Genomic DNA, 16,343 nt, shown 5'->3' on the forward strand with positions numbered 1-16,343 from the left:
TGTACTGTTCTAGATTGGAAAGCATAGTATCAGTTTCAATTTTTCTTTCATTCAGGGTTCTGATGTGGGTTTCTTGTCTGTGCTGGTTCTTTTTTTTGAGCTTCTGTTACTTCTCTCTTCTGTTCATTCTACAGCTTCTTGATGGCATGAGTAAATTGTTTCAAAGTCTCATAGATTGTATTTTGTATTATGATCAAATTATGGGTCACTTGGTTTGTGTTTGAACTTCTTAATTTTCTATATGCCCATTTGTATAGCAAGTCATGACTTAGGGGACTCTTAGCTACCAATTGTGATTGTATATATTCATTTAGTTTGTTATGTAAAAAGAATGCACTACACAACTTTCAAACACCACTGTGCTTGCAACAGAGTAGATTTTATGAATATATGCAATTGTGTAAAATTGAAAATCTAATCCCGATATCAAATCTGGGCATATGTTCAGTAATCAAAGTCCAATGGTCCATTCACATATATGTAATTATTTAGCCTGTTCAAGAAACTTGAACAAAATGGCATCCCTTTCTCCCAAAGCTCCGAGCTTTCAATCTATTAGGGTCGAAAGCTTATCAGATTAAGGAGGGAAGTAGTCTGTAGCTTCCTAATTTCAGATGCAGTCACCATACTAGACTCCAAGGTTAAGGATTGTAGATTCTTCAAAGGCTTTAAATACTGCAATCCTTCATCCGTGATGCATGAATTTGAAATGTTTAATGACACCAGTGCAGTCAATCCTGCAGTGTCAAAAGAAAATGAAAGTGAAAAAAAACCCCATTAAAACCAACAATCTCTTCTAACTCCACTAATTGCCTGAGGGACTGGTCTGGCAAGATAACATCCCGGAAAAAGCACAAGAAATCCCCCATTCCCCCAATGGAAGTCGGATTCAATGGCAGTACAAAACCAATTACACCAGAAATCACTAGGAAAAAGAAACTGAATATACCAGAAATCACTTCCAAGGATTTATCTGTTAACTTGCAGTTTTGCGACAAATTCAGCCATGTAAGACAGTCGAGATCTTTGAGATTCTTCACACCAGTATCAGTCAATAATCCACCACATATTTCAAGAGATTGAAGGTTCTTGAAGTCTGTACATGAACACATAATACTATAAACAGAGAAGATAACCAAGTTGCAGAAGCAAGTATTATAAATTTGAAGCACTGTCAATTTCATCAAATTGGATTAGGGAGCAAAGTTACATCCTGAAATATTGAATCACTACCTTCGGGGTTTCCAAATAGGTTTTGAGTTTTTAACTTTTTTTTTGTTAAGAATAGGATTTGTCAGCTCAAGACCTCAGTTAACGGGAAGAAGTCCACAGGAAAAAGTACATGCATAGGCAAAGCAACAAAAACTTGTTCTATAAGTTTAAAGTGAATCAAAACATATAACATACGTTTTAGAACGTTTGCTCCAGAGTCTGAAATCTGAGCACCAAAGAGATCCAGATGCGTCAAATTTGTAAGACCTGCAGCAGTAAAACCACGAAATAATGGAATGAAAGGTCTGAAGTTTCAACCCAAAGATAGGAAGCAAACAGAGCTATAACCTGTGATTCAGAAGGTAGAAAAGCTGATTCCAAATGAAAAAATAGGATCAATTTGACTGAACTAGTAGCTTACATCTATAGTATGGCTCTTAGGCTCTAGCAACAAATGACAAAGCTATAAGCTCAAGGGTTGGGCTTAAAATCCTTAGCATAAGCATAAGCAAGAACTACAAATTGCTCACATGAAACGAAATTGAAACAGCAAGAAATCAACCCTTCTAGCCCCTAGGCTAAATGTACTGGGATATCTCATGCAGGGTGCGTATTCTCTAAAATTCAGATTAATGTTTTGCAATTTTCAGGAAACACAGATTAGCACAAGCACACAAACATGTGTGTTCTACTGCACAATCTAGTAGTGTTGCGAATTCTTGCATGCAAAGGAACTAGAAATTTCCATACCTGTAATAGCTGCAAGTCCATCATCAGTAATTTGACGAGCATCCAAATTAAGTGATTTGAGAGATGTCAGTCCATTTAACTTTTTCAGACTACTGTCAGTTACCAGGGTGAATGACAAGTTTAATTTTTCCAGATTCTTTAACCCTGGAAGCCACAACAACCAGAAAATCAACTTATGCTTGAGAAGCAATGTATGTGGCAAACAATACATAATAAGATCAAAATGCTCAGAAATACTACAAGTGGATGAGCAGACAAGAGAATATTACAACTGTTATAACACAAACAATGTTAGGAAAAGAAAACATGCATAAGCTCAATATAACAAAGAAATGCATGGGAGCTGTGTGCTAACAGGAAGGCACTACAATTTTGATCTGAAAAAGAAACACTTTCAATAGATTATAGGAATAGCTAACATGAGCCACAAAATTGCATAAAAAATTACAACAAGAATACAGGCACCTGCAAGCAGAACAAAGTCCTTACCTGAGAGATGACTGATCCCATTGCGTCCAACTTCAGTATCAGACAACTCCAAATTCTTTAAGAGTTCAAACCCTGTATACAAAAGGCACTTATTAAAATAAGCTGGATTGGACGTTCAATAACAAAGATTACAAGTTATCAAGAACTTTCACTGCTTGGTTGAAGCTATTCATAATGTTCAGAATGTAGTGACCGGCAAGAGCTGTTATCTTCTTCTTTTAATAAGAACAGTTAAATTTTGATATAAATAACAGTTCCTTAATTAAAAACTCATTTCCCTTATATGCTAGTGTTAAATTAATGCACCTAATCTCCTTTTTCATTCTACATCAAATTTTTAAAAACAAAAACCAGATGTAAAAATATCACTGTCGTCTCATTGTAAACCTGACAAGTACGATAGCCCCTCGTCACCTATCTTACAAGAATCCAGGTTCAAGCTCTCCAAATTTGTCAAACCTAGAAATGATACTAGTTAGTCATTTATCTATGTCAACTATAACATATAAGAAGAAATTTTCTTTTGCATGAAAGAGAAACCTTTTAGATGCACTAAACTTGCATCTGTAATATTGTTGAATCCCAAGCTCAAAAACTTCAAGTTCGTAAGGCCTGTTGTAGGTTGGTAAAGTAAAAAATACCGATTACTCCAGCCAAAATGGAAAACAATAAGTAAAAGGATAAACTCTGTTGGACAAATTATGAGAACCACTTGGCCCCAAAATCTTATGATCACTCACCAGAAAATTTATCACATCCCTCATCTGATAATTTGCATCTGTTGAGATTCAAGTAAGCCAGTGCAACAAGTGCTGCACCAGAAAACATTAGTTTCAGACAACATTATAGAAGATTCTTAGAATCCTTCACTTCTCTCGAGTGCTAAAATCAATCATCAGAAAGCAAACCTGAAATAGATTCCAAACATGCAGAAGTAACATTGCATCCCTCTAAGTTCAAGATATTAAGCTTGTGCAAGCCTGCCATACAGAAAAGAAAACCAAGAAACCAAGCAATTGAATCTAAGTTACCTCAGGACAAACAGAACATATGAGGGATAAACCCAAACAATCCCAAAAATTGATAGACTTAACTAGAGACGGTAACCAATATAATAATGCCACTATTTAAGTGCCTAATCCTTTGCACTATTAAAAAGAGAATAGAAGCTGTACAAGTTAAGCTACGATGATAATCTAAACAATATATATTGTCTCTATAGCATAGGTATTCAGCAGGTAGCACCACTATACTACATTTAATTACATATATAAGGCTTATATCTATCTTTGTGTTCTTACATGAGTCCAACACTAGCATGCAGATAAAACACAAAACTTAAGGAGGGGAGAACAATTTAATTATTGAGGCATCAAGAAAACAAATATAAAATAAATGGGCTACCTTTCAAATAAGAGATTCCTGAATCAGTAATGTTACAGTTGGACAACTGCAATTCATTCAGGTTTGTCAGCCCTGGGAAAAAAGGGGAAAGATTAGTTGATTGCAGAGTGACATTGTTCAAGTAAGAAACAAGAAAAAAAAATAGCCAAAGAAATTTCAGTCTACAAGGAGAATCCTTGAAAATGAAATTCTTGCACTCTCCTCTTTCACTCAATAGGAACATTTTGAACCAGTAATTTTCCAGCAAAATGATCACAAACACGACCATTGCTACACAGCAGCAAAACACTGACAAACAAATTGTACCTGAGATGGCCTTTAAGTCGGAGTCCGTGATGCAATTACAACATCTAACATTAAGGGACTTTAACTTTGTCAATCCTGCATCATATAAAACTCAGGTGAGTTATTAACAAGATCAAAGTCTACTGCGACTTTCCTATCAAGGTGTTCAATTAGGTTCACAATTATGAATACGATGAGAAGTCTTGTTTGGTCAGTGAGACATAATATCAAATTCAGACTAGACAATAAAAACCAAAAGAATGGAGACAATAAATAGCAGGTCGAACCTTGTAGATGAACAAAGCCACCATGAATCTCTGGACACCTCTCCAAGTCCAACTTTTCTAAGTTAAAAAGGCTGGAGAAAGTACACATCCCTTCAGCAGTAATTGCACTGCTCCTTTTAAAACTCAAGCACTTCAAATTTGAAAGACCTACAGATATAGCCAGAACTAATCCCGTTAGGAAACAACTGATACCTTGTACAAAATTATATCAAAGTGCACAAATGCCCTTTGCCAAAAGGAAAAGAGATTGATGCAAACCAGTTTGCGAACATAAACCAAGACTTAAGAACAAAGAAAATACCGCTGATGTGCTTAAGTCCATGTTCTGAAACACGGTCACAGTAATCATAAATTAATGACTGCAGGTTCAAGCAGTCTTTTAGAAGATCCAATCCAGCGTCCGTCACCTCGGAGCCAGAAAGATCAACAGATAACAGAGACGCGCCTTGTGAACAGATGACATCCATCCAACTATCTTCCACACAAGGGTAATCCCCCAAACCAACATCCTGTCATTACAAATTCAAATTCAGTAAACAACAAGCGCTCTTTCCATATCACACAACTTCCAAACCACCAAACTAGCAACACATTCACCTCGAGTGCGCAATCTCTAAACGCCTTGAGAGACCCCTCACTGAGAGACTGCGAACACACCAATTCGTGAAATATCTGCTGGCTCACATCCCTCGGCAGCGTCGACAGCGAATTATGTTTCTCAATGTCCTGCACAAAACAAAACAAAGAAAATTCCAAATGTAGAAACCATAACTATCTAATCCGCCACTCGATGCAAACACACTGATACACCAATACTAACCCTGCACATTTTGGAAATGCATAATTCCAGGAGCGGCGGGCAAATGCCTTTGCCCGCCGCTCCTGGAAGCTGTTCTACAGCGTGGCGGCGAAAAGACGAAGCTCCAAGCCATTTGGAGCTGCTAGTTCTGCAATATCTCCCAGACACTACAGCTCTGCCAACTTGTTCTTCAACCACCGGCTGGTCTCTCTTTCTGGAGCATATACTCCCCATCATCAACACAACAAATGAAAGCTGATTCTATCAATTTTGAGTCCCATCTAGCTCCGGATAAGGCCTTCGCGGAGCGCGTGAACTCCACGCCACAATATACAGTATATTCGTTTCTTTCTGCACACGAATTTACAGTTTTCATTTCTCATAGAGCTTAAACAAACAAAAATAATAATAAAATAAAGAATAAACTTGCTGCGTGTGATTCTTGAAATTGAAGTTTGATTTCGAAAGATGAGATGTAGAATCGAGACTCAAATTCTCTAGAGCTTTGAATTAAATGGATATCATATGACCGGAAAAGTGAATCGTTAACGGAGGAGAGGCTCACCGATCAACCGGAGCGAGCGGAGAGAGAGAGAGAGAGACTGTGACTGAGGACTGGGGGCGAAGAAGAAGAAGAAGATGATGAAGAATCATACAGCAGCTGATATCTGACACGTGTCGTGTTGTTTCGTCACACGACACGTGGCAGATATCAGTCCTGAAAACAACGATGGTGATGGAGATCAGAACAGAGACTTCCTTCTAGGAGGGTGGGCCCCACGTCCCTCCAGAGAGGGACCTTTTCGGTTTTATTCGGCGGGAAAAGCAAGGCGTTGCCGCGTGGAAGGGGGGCGGACTGACGAAAATGCCCCTATCACGAAACGGCAGCGTTTTGGCTTCTGTTGTTGTTCTTCTTCACTTTGTATAATCAAAATCTTAGCTCATTCAATCACTATTAAAAAGAAAGAGAATCGTGATTACTGATTGCATGGATGCATATTTGTCATTAGTGAGTTATACGTATGTGCCTGGGGTTGGATATCATGGAGTCAAGTGTTGTGCAACAAGCCAACAACACAAGTGATGAGGAAGAAAAGAAGATTTCTGATACAAGAAATGCTTCTTTCATCTTTTCTCCAAGATTTGGAACAAAGTATTGGAATAATTAGAGAATCATTCAAATGATAATGATAATTACCAATGATTGTAATTTGTAACAAGGAGGAAATTTGCAAGAAACAAGTTGCTCAATTGCATGTCATTTTCAACCCCTACATGAGTGTTATGTGGGAATGAGGATTGATGAAGTGCACGTTGCTCTTGCAGACTTGGCTACATTTCAATTTAGTTTTACAATTAAGCCCCAATTTGGAGAAGAATGACTAAAGCTTCATAGGTGGGTTAGCAGAAGACCTCTGTTTTCATATCACCACTATCTCAATACCGGCCTTGAGTGCCTTCAAGTGACTCCAGTCACAGATAGATTCAAACAAAAGATTGGAAATTTAACAAATATAGGTCATGGCGGAATGCATGATTGAATAAATTAAGTACCTAATATTAACATTAAGCCTGATCAATATCAAAAACTAAATAACAATCTTAAAAACAAAAGCTAAACCTTTCCACTGGCGAAATGAATGTTACCGGGATATTCGAACCACCAAATATACACCAGCTCTGTTTTTTAGTGACTACTCAAAACTGGTAAAGCTGGATTTCAACGAATGTGGGGCAACTTTCATCTAAAGAGCAATATGCAATTACATTACAAAAGCTGACGCTGAAGTATGATTATAATACACGAGATTTTCAGCAAAAATCAGCCAATCAGGCCAAGAAGTATACTATCACACTAAGACACAGTAGGCCGGGAAGCATTCCGTCCAAGGCCAAGACCCAAGCCTAAGGGGACATTATCAGTTTTGGGTTGGCCTTGATTGCTATGGCTGCAATGGGCAGAATGAACATGACCTAGATGTGCTGATGCATTCGAATTTACGTTGATTGAAACATGATCATGGCCATTTGTGTGGTGAGAATGAGAATCCCCATTTTGCATGTTTGAATTGTTCATGTGCCTCATTCCAGTCCCCTCATCACGAGCTGATTCTTCGATCAGTTCCACATCTTCATTGTAGCCCTTGATCAAGAAATCTGAGCAGTTCTTCTTCATCCCATGATCATATGGGTTTCTGAAGCGACCACCCGGCCCTCTGAGGTAGTTATAGCGCAACGCATTGGCCATTTCATTAGTAGTAATATTCCGTGAAATCTGTGACAGAAGGAACCCTTAGAGAAGAATAAAATTGAATCTCATCTAATATACTGTACGAGTAAACTTTTCGAACCTACAACTTGTGCTTATAGTTATTTATCTTATAATTAATAGAAGACTTACTTGAGAAGCTTGTACAGCAGTCAAGACGGCCACACCAGAGAAGAGGAAGAAATCAGCAATCAAAAACGATATAGCACCAATATGACTTCTAAAAACATAATTAAGCCACGCTCCAAATGAAGAAGGACCAAGTGGATCACTCCAAATTCCTGCAATAAATAAAGCAATTTCTTTTAGAGAGAGGTCACAACAAGATAATTGTATACAAAGTCTTATGCCAGAAAATTCAATAGAGTCGGAATTGGTACATACTCGTAACAGTAACTCCTCCAGTAATCAACATCGCCAAAACTTCAAGAACAAGGAATATAAAAAAATCCCATTTGTTTTTCTGTCCCATGTTACAAGAAAAGTTAAATGCAACTCATTTATTGAAAACTAATTCCAATGTATCAAAAAGAAAAACACAGAACAAATAAGAGTTAATTAATGGATGCACCTTGCCAATGCAATTGGATACCCACGGGCAATGGTGGTCAAATTGTTCAACACAACGGTCACATGTAGAACAATGCTTTGCACGAAGAGGCCTGACAATCTAATGACAATGTCAATAAGTCATGTTAGATAATGACCTAACAACTAAGTGAGTCTATTGTGTATAAGCAACAAAATTCAGTACTCAATGGCACCTTGCAAGTTGCACAAAGCTGAGACCAGTTACCAGCTAGCAAGGCCGGATTATTTATCTCAATCTTCAATAGAGGTTCCTGATTAAAAACAATATTAAAAAAAATATTATGACCTTTAACAATATTAAAAAAAATCAGCATGTTTACATAATTTTTATGACCTCTAACAGGCAGTGTATTATAAATATTGTTTCTTTACATTATTAGAAAAGCCAGGATTATACACATGGGTTACATAAATAGTTCTTGCTAGAAAGAGGGTGGGGGTAGAGAAGATAGTACGCACATCATCTTTCATATTCTGTGAATCATGGATATTCATTCGGATGTAACCGGGATCTTTACTGCAATAAACAAAATGAACCAAAGGTTTAACTAGATGTCAGTCCTCCAGTGCTCCACTCTACGCAGTAAACCATAAATAAGCATTGTGATAGAAGAAGAAAAGAGAGGGAAGGGAAAAGGGGGTGGTGGGATGCAGACCCATCAGAGGACATTGATAATACACCAGCCATCATGAAAGGAAACTATTATGACTAACATGATATTCAAGCATTAATAAGGCCTGCAATTAGTATCAGAACTCATAGATGTACGTGCTATACCTGCTACACCGATAGAACATAACCAGCCCTGCAGTTGCTAGGAAGACACCCAGCCATGCAATAAAAACTGAGCCGGCTGTTAATTTGGGCAGATTTGGTGCTACAACCAATTTAGATAGGGATTGGAAGTTAGTATAATCATAACAGCAGAGGCACATAGTGGAAATTAAGATAGAGCTTTGAGCAGATACCCATGATAACCGAATGACTATAGATCACAAGGAGCACAAAGATGACACACCAAAGAGCTGGTGCGAGTCCCAGTTTCGTTAGTTGTTCAAGACGACTGTTCCCATCACAACGTTTGTCAAGTAACCTTCGAGCATTCCCCTGTAATAACATATATTCCAGAGCATGTAAGTTCTTTATATTCTGTCAGTTATTCTAGACTCTTAGCAGAAATCAAATGTGTAACACCATTAATATCAAACAACACAACCCTCAACAGGTGTGTAGACATATAAACTCACAACTACAAACACACAGACACAAGCAACTACCAAGAACAAAGATAGAAGAACCATATTTGGAAGTGGAAAACATTACTAATGTATGCCATTTGTTGGATATTAATCAGGCATTTCTAAACAAGAAAGAGGGGAAAATCATTAACAACACACTAAACCATCACAATATTAAACATACAAAATGTAAACCTTAACGGGTATTGGAACGAGGATGTCAATGAACATACAAGTAACATCACAAACCAATTTTAAAAGTATTTTGGTTATGGAACACTTACAAGGAAGAAAGCAACTTGTCTGTGGCTTTTATCAGCAGCGAGTTGGGCTGGTGTAAGGCCAGTGTTATCCGTAACCATCAAGTCCTCCTTTTTCCCAGCTTGTACCAACACTGTGCATGCCTCCAAGTTACCCCTGATAGCAGCCCAATGAAGAGGAGTGCAACCTGAAGTTACTCAGATAAAACAATATAAATAACTATTGCATAACAGGTGAATTACATGACCAATAATGGAACAGAGGCGACTTACCCTCTTTATCTTGCCGCCCTCTATATGCATCCAGAAACAAAAGAAGACGTATACAATCAGCAAAACCTTTATAAGCAGCCCTAATCACAAGAAAGATAAAAAAGATATATTACAAGGCTACCATATTTGGTGGAACAAGCTTTGTCAGTAGTATACAGAGGAATGCAAAGTCTTTGACTGCTGATATTTATCAAAATAGACACAGATCAAGCAGACTTCACATGTGAGCACTGAGATAATATTATCAATCTACTATGCAGGAATGTTATTTACTGTACACTTTAGAAAGAAAAGAACTTCTTGCACACAATGGTTTACAAATAACGAAAGGTAGAAACTAGAATCAAAGGTAAATCAAATGGTTTTACCAAATATAGATAATAAACTAGGAAAACTATTAGGTTTCAGGAATTAAAAAGTGAGAAGACGATCATAAATAACAAGTTGTACTTGAATAGGTGATACTGCAATGTTTTATTTTCATGATATATAGAACGATAAAAAAGATATTTAATAAATAATATCGAACATTTAATCAATATTTTAACATACCAGTGCAAAGGGCTTCTTCCATCATTATCAGGAACATCAGGGTCAGCATTCCATTTTGAAACAATATGATATAGGAAAGCAGTCTGACCATATTGGGCCGCAACATGTGTGGTCTGCGATCATATCAAATTTGACCAGTAAGATGAACATGGTTCAGTCAATTTATAAGTTAAAATGGGATATAGAAAGCTTTTCGGTCTAAATAGAGCCGTGCAGGAGAATAAGAAATTAACCTGTCCATTTTAAACTAAACTCCTACTTGTATCAGTAAAAGTCTATTCCAATTTTAACTCTTGCAAGGTTCATAATTCAGTGAGCAAGACCTTGACCTTCTGACAATCCCTACTTGCTTGAAAACGTTTTGAAGCATCATTATACAATATCACTCACTGAGTGGTGCATATTAGCTTTGACTTTGAAATGCTTATTAGCCTCCATCCTGAATTGCAGGCTCTTAAGATTCATGTTTTTCCTTCTGTGGTTCCACCCAATCCCTTTATCACAAGTCCATAATGTATTTTATAATGCCTTCCATTGACTTTAGTTCATATAGCCAGCATCCTTGCCTTAATAACAATAGTGGCATTCCCTTTCCCAAAAGAACCTACACAAACTGACTCTTCCCACAGTTAATAATTTTCACCAACGAACCCACATGGCAAAACATCTCTCATGACAAAGTTTAAACTAGCCAGTAGCATACTTTACAGCTTGGGAACAACTTCTTATCACTCGCGATATCGCCCTTACAATAACCAAACAGACAAAAATGCACAAGCAGATACTTCTATCCAAACGAAAACCAAAAAAGTAAAAAACAAACCTGATAGCCATACATATCGCCGGCATTCACCCTTGCACCCTCTTGCAGCAAAAGCTCCGCAACCTGAATAGCACCCCGCACCGCACTCCAGTGCAATGCCGTCTGCCCCGCGTGATCCTTTGCATTCACATCTCCTCCATGCTGCCATTAAAACACACAACAAAACCCGGCGTCACTTCCAACACAACTCCCACATTACATTTCCAACAAAACAACAATGTCAATAACAGTTAAAAACATCTCTAATCAAACTAAGTAGCATTATTAAAAGCTCAAAACTTCATTAACCAAAATCAAATCACTAAATATCTCAAAGCTTGATTTTTTTATGAAGAAGAAGAACAACCTCAATGATGTACTGGGCGGCGGCAGTGCGGTTGTTAAGGGCGGCCCACTGGAGGGCGTAGTAGCCAAGCCCATCGGTCTCGGAAACCGAGCAACCCTCACACTCCACCAATCTCTGAAGCTTCTCCAAATCGCCGTACGCCGCCGCCGTGTACACGTCGTTCCGGAGGCTCTCCTCCCCGATAATCCCATTCGCTTCTCCGGCCGCCGGCGACGACGAATCTACCTGGGTCTCCTCCTCGACGACCTCGATCTCCGACGACATTAGAAACCTCAACAACCGCAGAAAGTCGCGAGCTTTGGGTTTTGTTTTCAACGAGGGGGGTCAATTAGGCATTGGGTTTGACCCGGTTGGTATGAAATAGAGGAAGGGAGGATTTGGATTTCTAGGGTTTTTCTGGGAAGCCGGCCATGGTTGACTATGGATTTGGCTATGGATTTTCAGTACTAGCCAAATTGTTGTTAGAGCTTTTTGTTTGCTTCTTCAGTTCTTCCTAATCTTAAGGCAAATGTTTGGGGGGTTGGGTCCAGTAACTATATTCTTACCTAATGTTTATATTGTATTATTGTTACCTGTTTTTATAGCTTCTATATTTTCTTCAATTTCTACATTTTTTTTATATTTCGATGACATAAAGAAACCATGAAACATAATTAAAACCCAAAACCATTTTTTGTTTTGAGAAAAAGATAATGTATTTCACCAAAATAAGATTACAATAAAAGAAACACTTGGTAGTGGAACTAGATTCCTCACTCTCATTCTTACTAACATTACTAGTCACGAGACTATCGCAAAAAATAATAGACATAAGCGAATAAGACCCAATTTCGAACCAATTAAAACAATTCTAGAAATAGTCGATACATACTCGCTGCTAATTTCAATAAGGAAACTGTTCTAATAACATTACATAACAAAACCATATTTACAAAGACAGCTCTCCCCATTACATTGACACCCGGAAAATGCCGGAATGAACTGACTTTAAAATAGTCCATGGATTGGCACACACCACAACACAACCAACACTCAACCTAATGACACCCTAAACGCTCGTTCAAGGGAGGAGGGATGACACAACACCTGAAAAATAAAATCTAATAAAAGGACAAAAAAATAGAATTGGGCAGCCGGGCTGATATATTAACACAAGGACAAAGATGTGAAATGAGATGATTAATTGTGAAGTTGTGAAGCTTGTAGGAACAATATATATAGGCGTATGAGAGGCATCAAACTGATAAGATTTCGAAGTTCAACTGAGTTGGTACTCTGAGGAGCCATTGCAGATAAGGCTGTGAACTATATATCCAATATTCCCCCTTATAATCAAATTTAACTGTGAACTATGTGACTGTAAAATTTTAATATACTAAATTACTGATGGGGCTATTTACCATAAAATTTATTTTTACTGGCCAAAGTTTCAACTGAGGTCATGATGGCAACGTTTTCAGTAGGGATAAGGCACCTATTATCGGATTAATTCAAATTCTTGGCGCAGGGTCGAAAAAATTAAGCATTAGAATGAGAATCAGAGAATATGGGAGTGGCTTTGTCAGAAGTCAGAGCATATAACAAGTCTTACCATGCAATGACTCATAATAGGAAGGTAATAACTAATAACATCGAACACATCAGAAGAATGTTGATAACACTACATCAAAGTGGTCTACTAATTTCATAAGAGTACACTGCAGGTACCGTAGATAATCAATGACAAATTGACAATAGAGGGTTCATCAGGAACAATGATAACAATTCCTACACTAGCAAACCGACACGCTAAACTCTCGAATCACTACTCCATGACTGCTGGCCTAAAACAGAGAGACTAGGATACAGTCTCACTTCCTCTTTTTAGCAGGAGGCTGTGGAACCTCCTCCTCGTCTTCCTCTTCTTCCTCCTCTGCATCTTCGTCATCATCATCATCGTCACCATCTTCCTCATCCTCATCCTCATCATCATCGTCATCACTTCCTCCACCACCATTGGCTTCAGGATCATCCTCAGGATCCGCCTCTTCCCCTTCTTCGCCTGAGAAGTCCTCATCCGCTGCATCATCTTCCTCCTCAGGCACATCATCGTCATCATCTTCCTCGTCATCCTCCGTGTCGCTGGCATCTTTGTTTTCTGGACAAGGTTTTTCCAATTTGAAAAGCTCTTCAAAAGGAAAGCTGCAGAAGGGAGCAACACTAACCCACTCAATTCAAAGTACCAGTGAAGGCTAAGAGTGCAAGTACAGGATTGACATCTGAGATTTTCGTTACCTTCCAGTGACTGCAGACAATTTTGGTGACTTATTGATATCCTTCATCAAGGATCCAGCCTGAAAAAACCTCAAAAAATGTTAGTGCCATACAATACAACGAGAAAAAAAATAACAACTATCAGATTGCTTTGTATTTTCTCATGTAATCCCAATTGGGCTTTCATGTTAGTAACGGTACAAGTCAAAATCCCATAAATATCTTACATTAAGTACATACAGAGCCGCAAGAAGAAATTGGACACATCAATACTAGGCTTCCATCACTCAAGAATGTAATAAATCAAATAAACCTTAGCTCTCATCTACAACTAGGATTTTGGGAATCAGATTTGAAGATAGGCACACAAAAAACATCAACCTTAGGCTTCCATCACTCAAGAATGTTATTAATCAAATAAAAATTAGCTCTCAACTACAACTACCAAAAGTTTGGTTCATGGCAGATCTGGTACTCAACCCTAGCCCATATATAAATAAACATGTCGGATGAAGTGGCTGATATCTGAGAAGCTGAAATCGGCAACATCAATAACCTGTTCTCTTCTAACACTCGGAAAATCAAAAGGAGTGGTAGCATTCAATAACATTATGAACTCAAAGAAAACAGTGCACCACACAAATATTAGAAACAATCTTACAAAGTCAAAATTATTCTAGTTACCAAGAGCAGAAGAACCTCGGACCTCCAAAGTTTAAAGCTAACCTCCAGGAATTAGTACTAATCAGTAACAAATAATACTACTAACAACCACCAAAGGTTAACTCTTTAACTAGCATTACTGTTCAACAAGCAAGAAGAAATCAACACTGATTTGAACACAATACTCAATTCATTCATGAATAACCCACATTATACCAGCCCCTTTTAGTACTTTAAAGGTATCGAACAAACCACTATCCTGAAGGCCCAGAAACAAAGAACTCAAACTGTCTCAAATCAACCCAGAATTTTACAGATTATAAACACAAAAAAGGCCTTATAGTAGTTCACATTCTACAAAACTCCCACAATTAATCAAAGCCCTTCTCTTCCCAAACAGCCTAATTCACAAATACATAAATCCCACCCTGAAACTTATTAAAACCCAATTTCCCACAACTTCAAAACCCTAAATTCAAAAACTTCAGCCCAATACTAGAACTTCCTCAAGATTCCAAACACAAAGCATGAACCTTTAACACTCCAACCCTTAAGCCCAACTCAAATCCACCTCCGGAAAAACTAAAACTCACAGCAAAAAAGAGCAACATTGACGGAGATTAAATGATATACCGCCAGAAGCAACAGAGCAAGAGAGTTGTGAGCAGCAAGAACAGTGTTGACCACCATAACTTCCAAAACAGAGCCGACCCAGAAGCTGTTCTTCTCAGAGGAGCACAAAGAAACCATCATTGCGGCAAAACCAAGCTCAGAGCCCACAATGTAAAATCTCAGAGGTGACTCAGGTGAGTGATAATGTGAAGGGCTTTGTTTGGTCAGTCCAGTGTTTGGGTCCAGTTAGGGTTTTTTATTTATTTTTATTTGATTTATTGACACGTTTATTAGTTATTACTAAAGATTCTATGATTAGGGCAATTTTGTAAAATCCTGCGGATCCAGGGTTCAGTGTTCATCCACTATTGGAAAATAAATTAAAGTTTTATTTACTTTTAATATTCATTTTACCAAAATAATTCAAATATTTGGTTTGATGCTTCACACTTCACAGTTCACACAACTATTATGTGCCTTCTGATTTGATCTTACAAGATATGCCTCAATTTTTCTTGATAAGATGTGATTGAGATCCATTACCATTTTAGTTCTAAACTTTAGAAGATATATTAGGTGATCAATAAATAAAAATGAGACTCATTTCGACTAGTTATATATATGATTTAACGACTCAATAAGTTATCTAAATTATGTAGTTAACATAATAATGGGTAACACAATTTTGCAATTGTTAGTAACATCCATAATATGGAAAAATTACACAGATTTTCAATAGTGAAAAATAAACCAATTGTAACAATGAATAATTAACCAGGTAAAATCGATACAACTCATATTCTAGTATCGTTTGTAGGAACTGTAACGAAAATGAAACTTCTGATGCTAACATATTAAAACTGGGTGCTTGATGACTAAGTTCCAATCTTCTAATTAAGTTTGTCCTGTTATTGAGGAGGTTAGCAATTCTAGCTGATGACGGTGGGGTGGCGGTGGTTGTGGTTGTGGCCGCAGCTCTCTGAAGAGCTTGTTCGAGTTCTTGTTTGTCTTCTATTTTGAGTCCGATGTTGGCTGGCTTTTGTCTCTGTACGTGTATTTCTCTGCTCTTTCATATCGATCTATACTATTAAGGCTGACTACTATGTGAACCTTTTTTTTTTGTCAATACTACGTGAACCTTGAGCTTCAAAACTTTGTGTAGTTGGGCCTAAACTCAACGATCCAAACCAATGCATGTCAAAATTCAAATGCATACCAAAACGTTTTGACTCAACC

The 16,343-nt window shown here is 37.7% G+C and overlaps 3 protein-coding genes across 5 annotated transcripts; all 3 read right to left on the reverse strand.

Annotated features, from left to right (window-relative positions):
• Positions 1-317: 317 nt before the first annotated feature.
• Positions 318-5,842, reverse strand: LOC126783277 (uncharacterized). 3 transcript variants are annotated; one of them, XM_050508720.1, is made up of 16 exons: positions 5,792-5,842; positions 5,248-5,577; positions 5,025-5,153; positions 4,729-4,936; positions 4,428-4,574; positions 4,162-4,236; positions 3,856-3,927; positions 3,360-3,431; positions 3,192-3,263; positions 2,992-3,063; positions 2,839-2,910; positions 2,452-2,523; positions 1,963-2,106; positions 1,408-1,479; positions 950-1,096; positions 319-737 (listed from the first exon to the last, which is right to left on the reverse strand). In XM_050508720.1, the coding sequence occupies exons 2-16, from the start codon at positions 5,461-5,463 to the stop codon at positions 556-558; spliced, it is 1,752 nt and encodes a 583-aa protein (XP_050364677.1). In that variant the 5' UTR covers positions 5,464-5,577; positions 5,792-5,842; the 3' UTR covers positions 319-555. The 3 variants fall into 3 exon arrangements, with proteins under 3 accessions (XP_050364685.1, XP_050364677.1, XP_050364693.1); XM_050508736.1 differs by lacking the exon at positions 5,792-5,842 and having other exon boundaries at positions 320-737; positions 5,248-5,279; positions 5,332-5,481; XM_050508728.1 differs by lacking the exon at positions 950-1,096 and having other exon boundaries at positions 318-737.
• A 999-nt stretch (positions 5,843-6,841) lies between these two features.
• LOC126786425 (protein S-acyltransferase 24) lies at positions 6,842-12,048 on the reverse strand. The gene is made up of 13 exons (XM_050512287.1): positions 11,580-12,048; positions 11,234-11,374; positions 10,411-10,523; positions 9,859-9,938; positions 9,610-9,773; positions 9,056-9,194; positions 8,865-8,964; positions 8,546-8,603; positions 8,260-8,337; positions 8,067-8,165; positions 7,880-7,958; positions 7,628-7,776; positions 6,842-7,501 (listed from the first exon to the last, which is right to left on the reverse strand). The coding sequence occupies exons 1-13, from the start codon at positions 11,841-11,843 to the stop codon at positions 7,082-7,084; spliced, it is 1,884 nt and encodes a 627-aa protein (XP_050368244.1). The 5' UTR covers positions 11,844-12,048; the 3' UTR covers positions 6,842-7,081.
• Positions 12,049-13,195: 1,147 nt separating this feature from the next.
• Positions 13,196-15,299, reverse strand: LOC126791197 (phosphopantothenoylcysteine decarboxylase subunit VHS3). The gene is made up of 3 exons (XM_050517614.1): positions 15,129-15,299; positions 13,854-13,912; positions 13,196-13,760 (listed from the first exon to the last, which is right to left on the reverse strand). The coding sequence occupies exons 1-3, from the start codon at positions 15,246-15,248 to the stop codon at positions 13,430-13,432; spliced, it is 510 nt and encodes a 169-aa protein (XP_050373571.1). The 5' UTR covers positions 15,249-15,299; the 3' UTR covers positions 13,196-13,429.
• Between the last annotated feature and the right edge of the window lie 1,044 nt (positions 15,300-16,343).

This window comes from Argentina anserina, chromosome 1 (assembly GCF_933775445.1).
Source record: "Argentina anserina chromosome 1, drPotAnse1.1, whole genome shotgun sequence".
NCBI classification, from domain to species: Eukaryota; Viridiplantae; Streptophyta; class Magnoliopsida; order Rosales; family Rosaceae; genus Argentina; species Argentina anserina.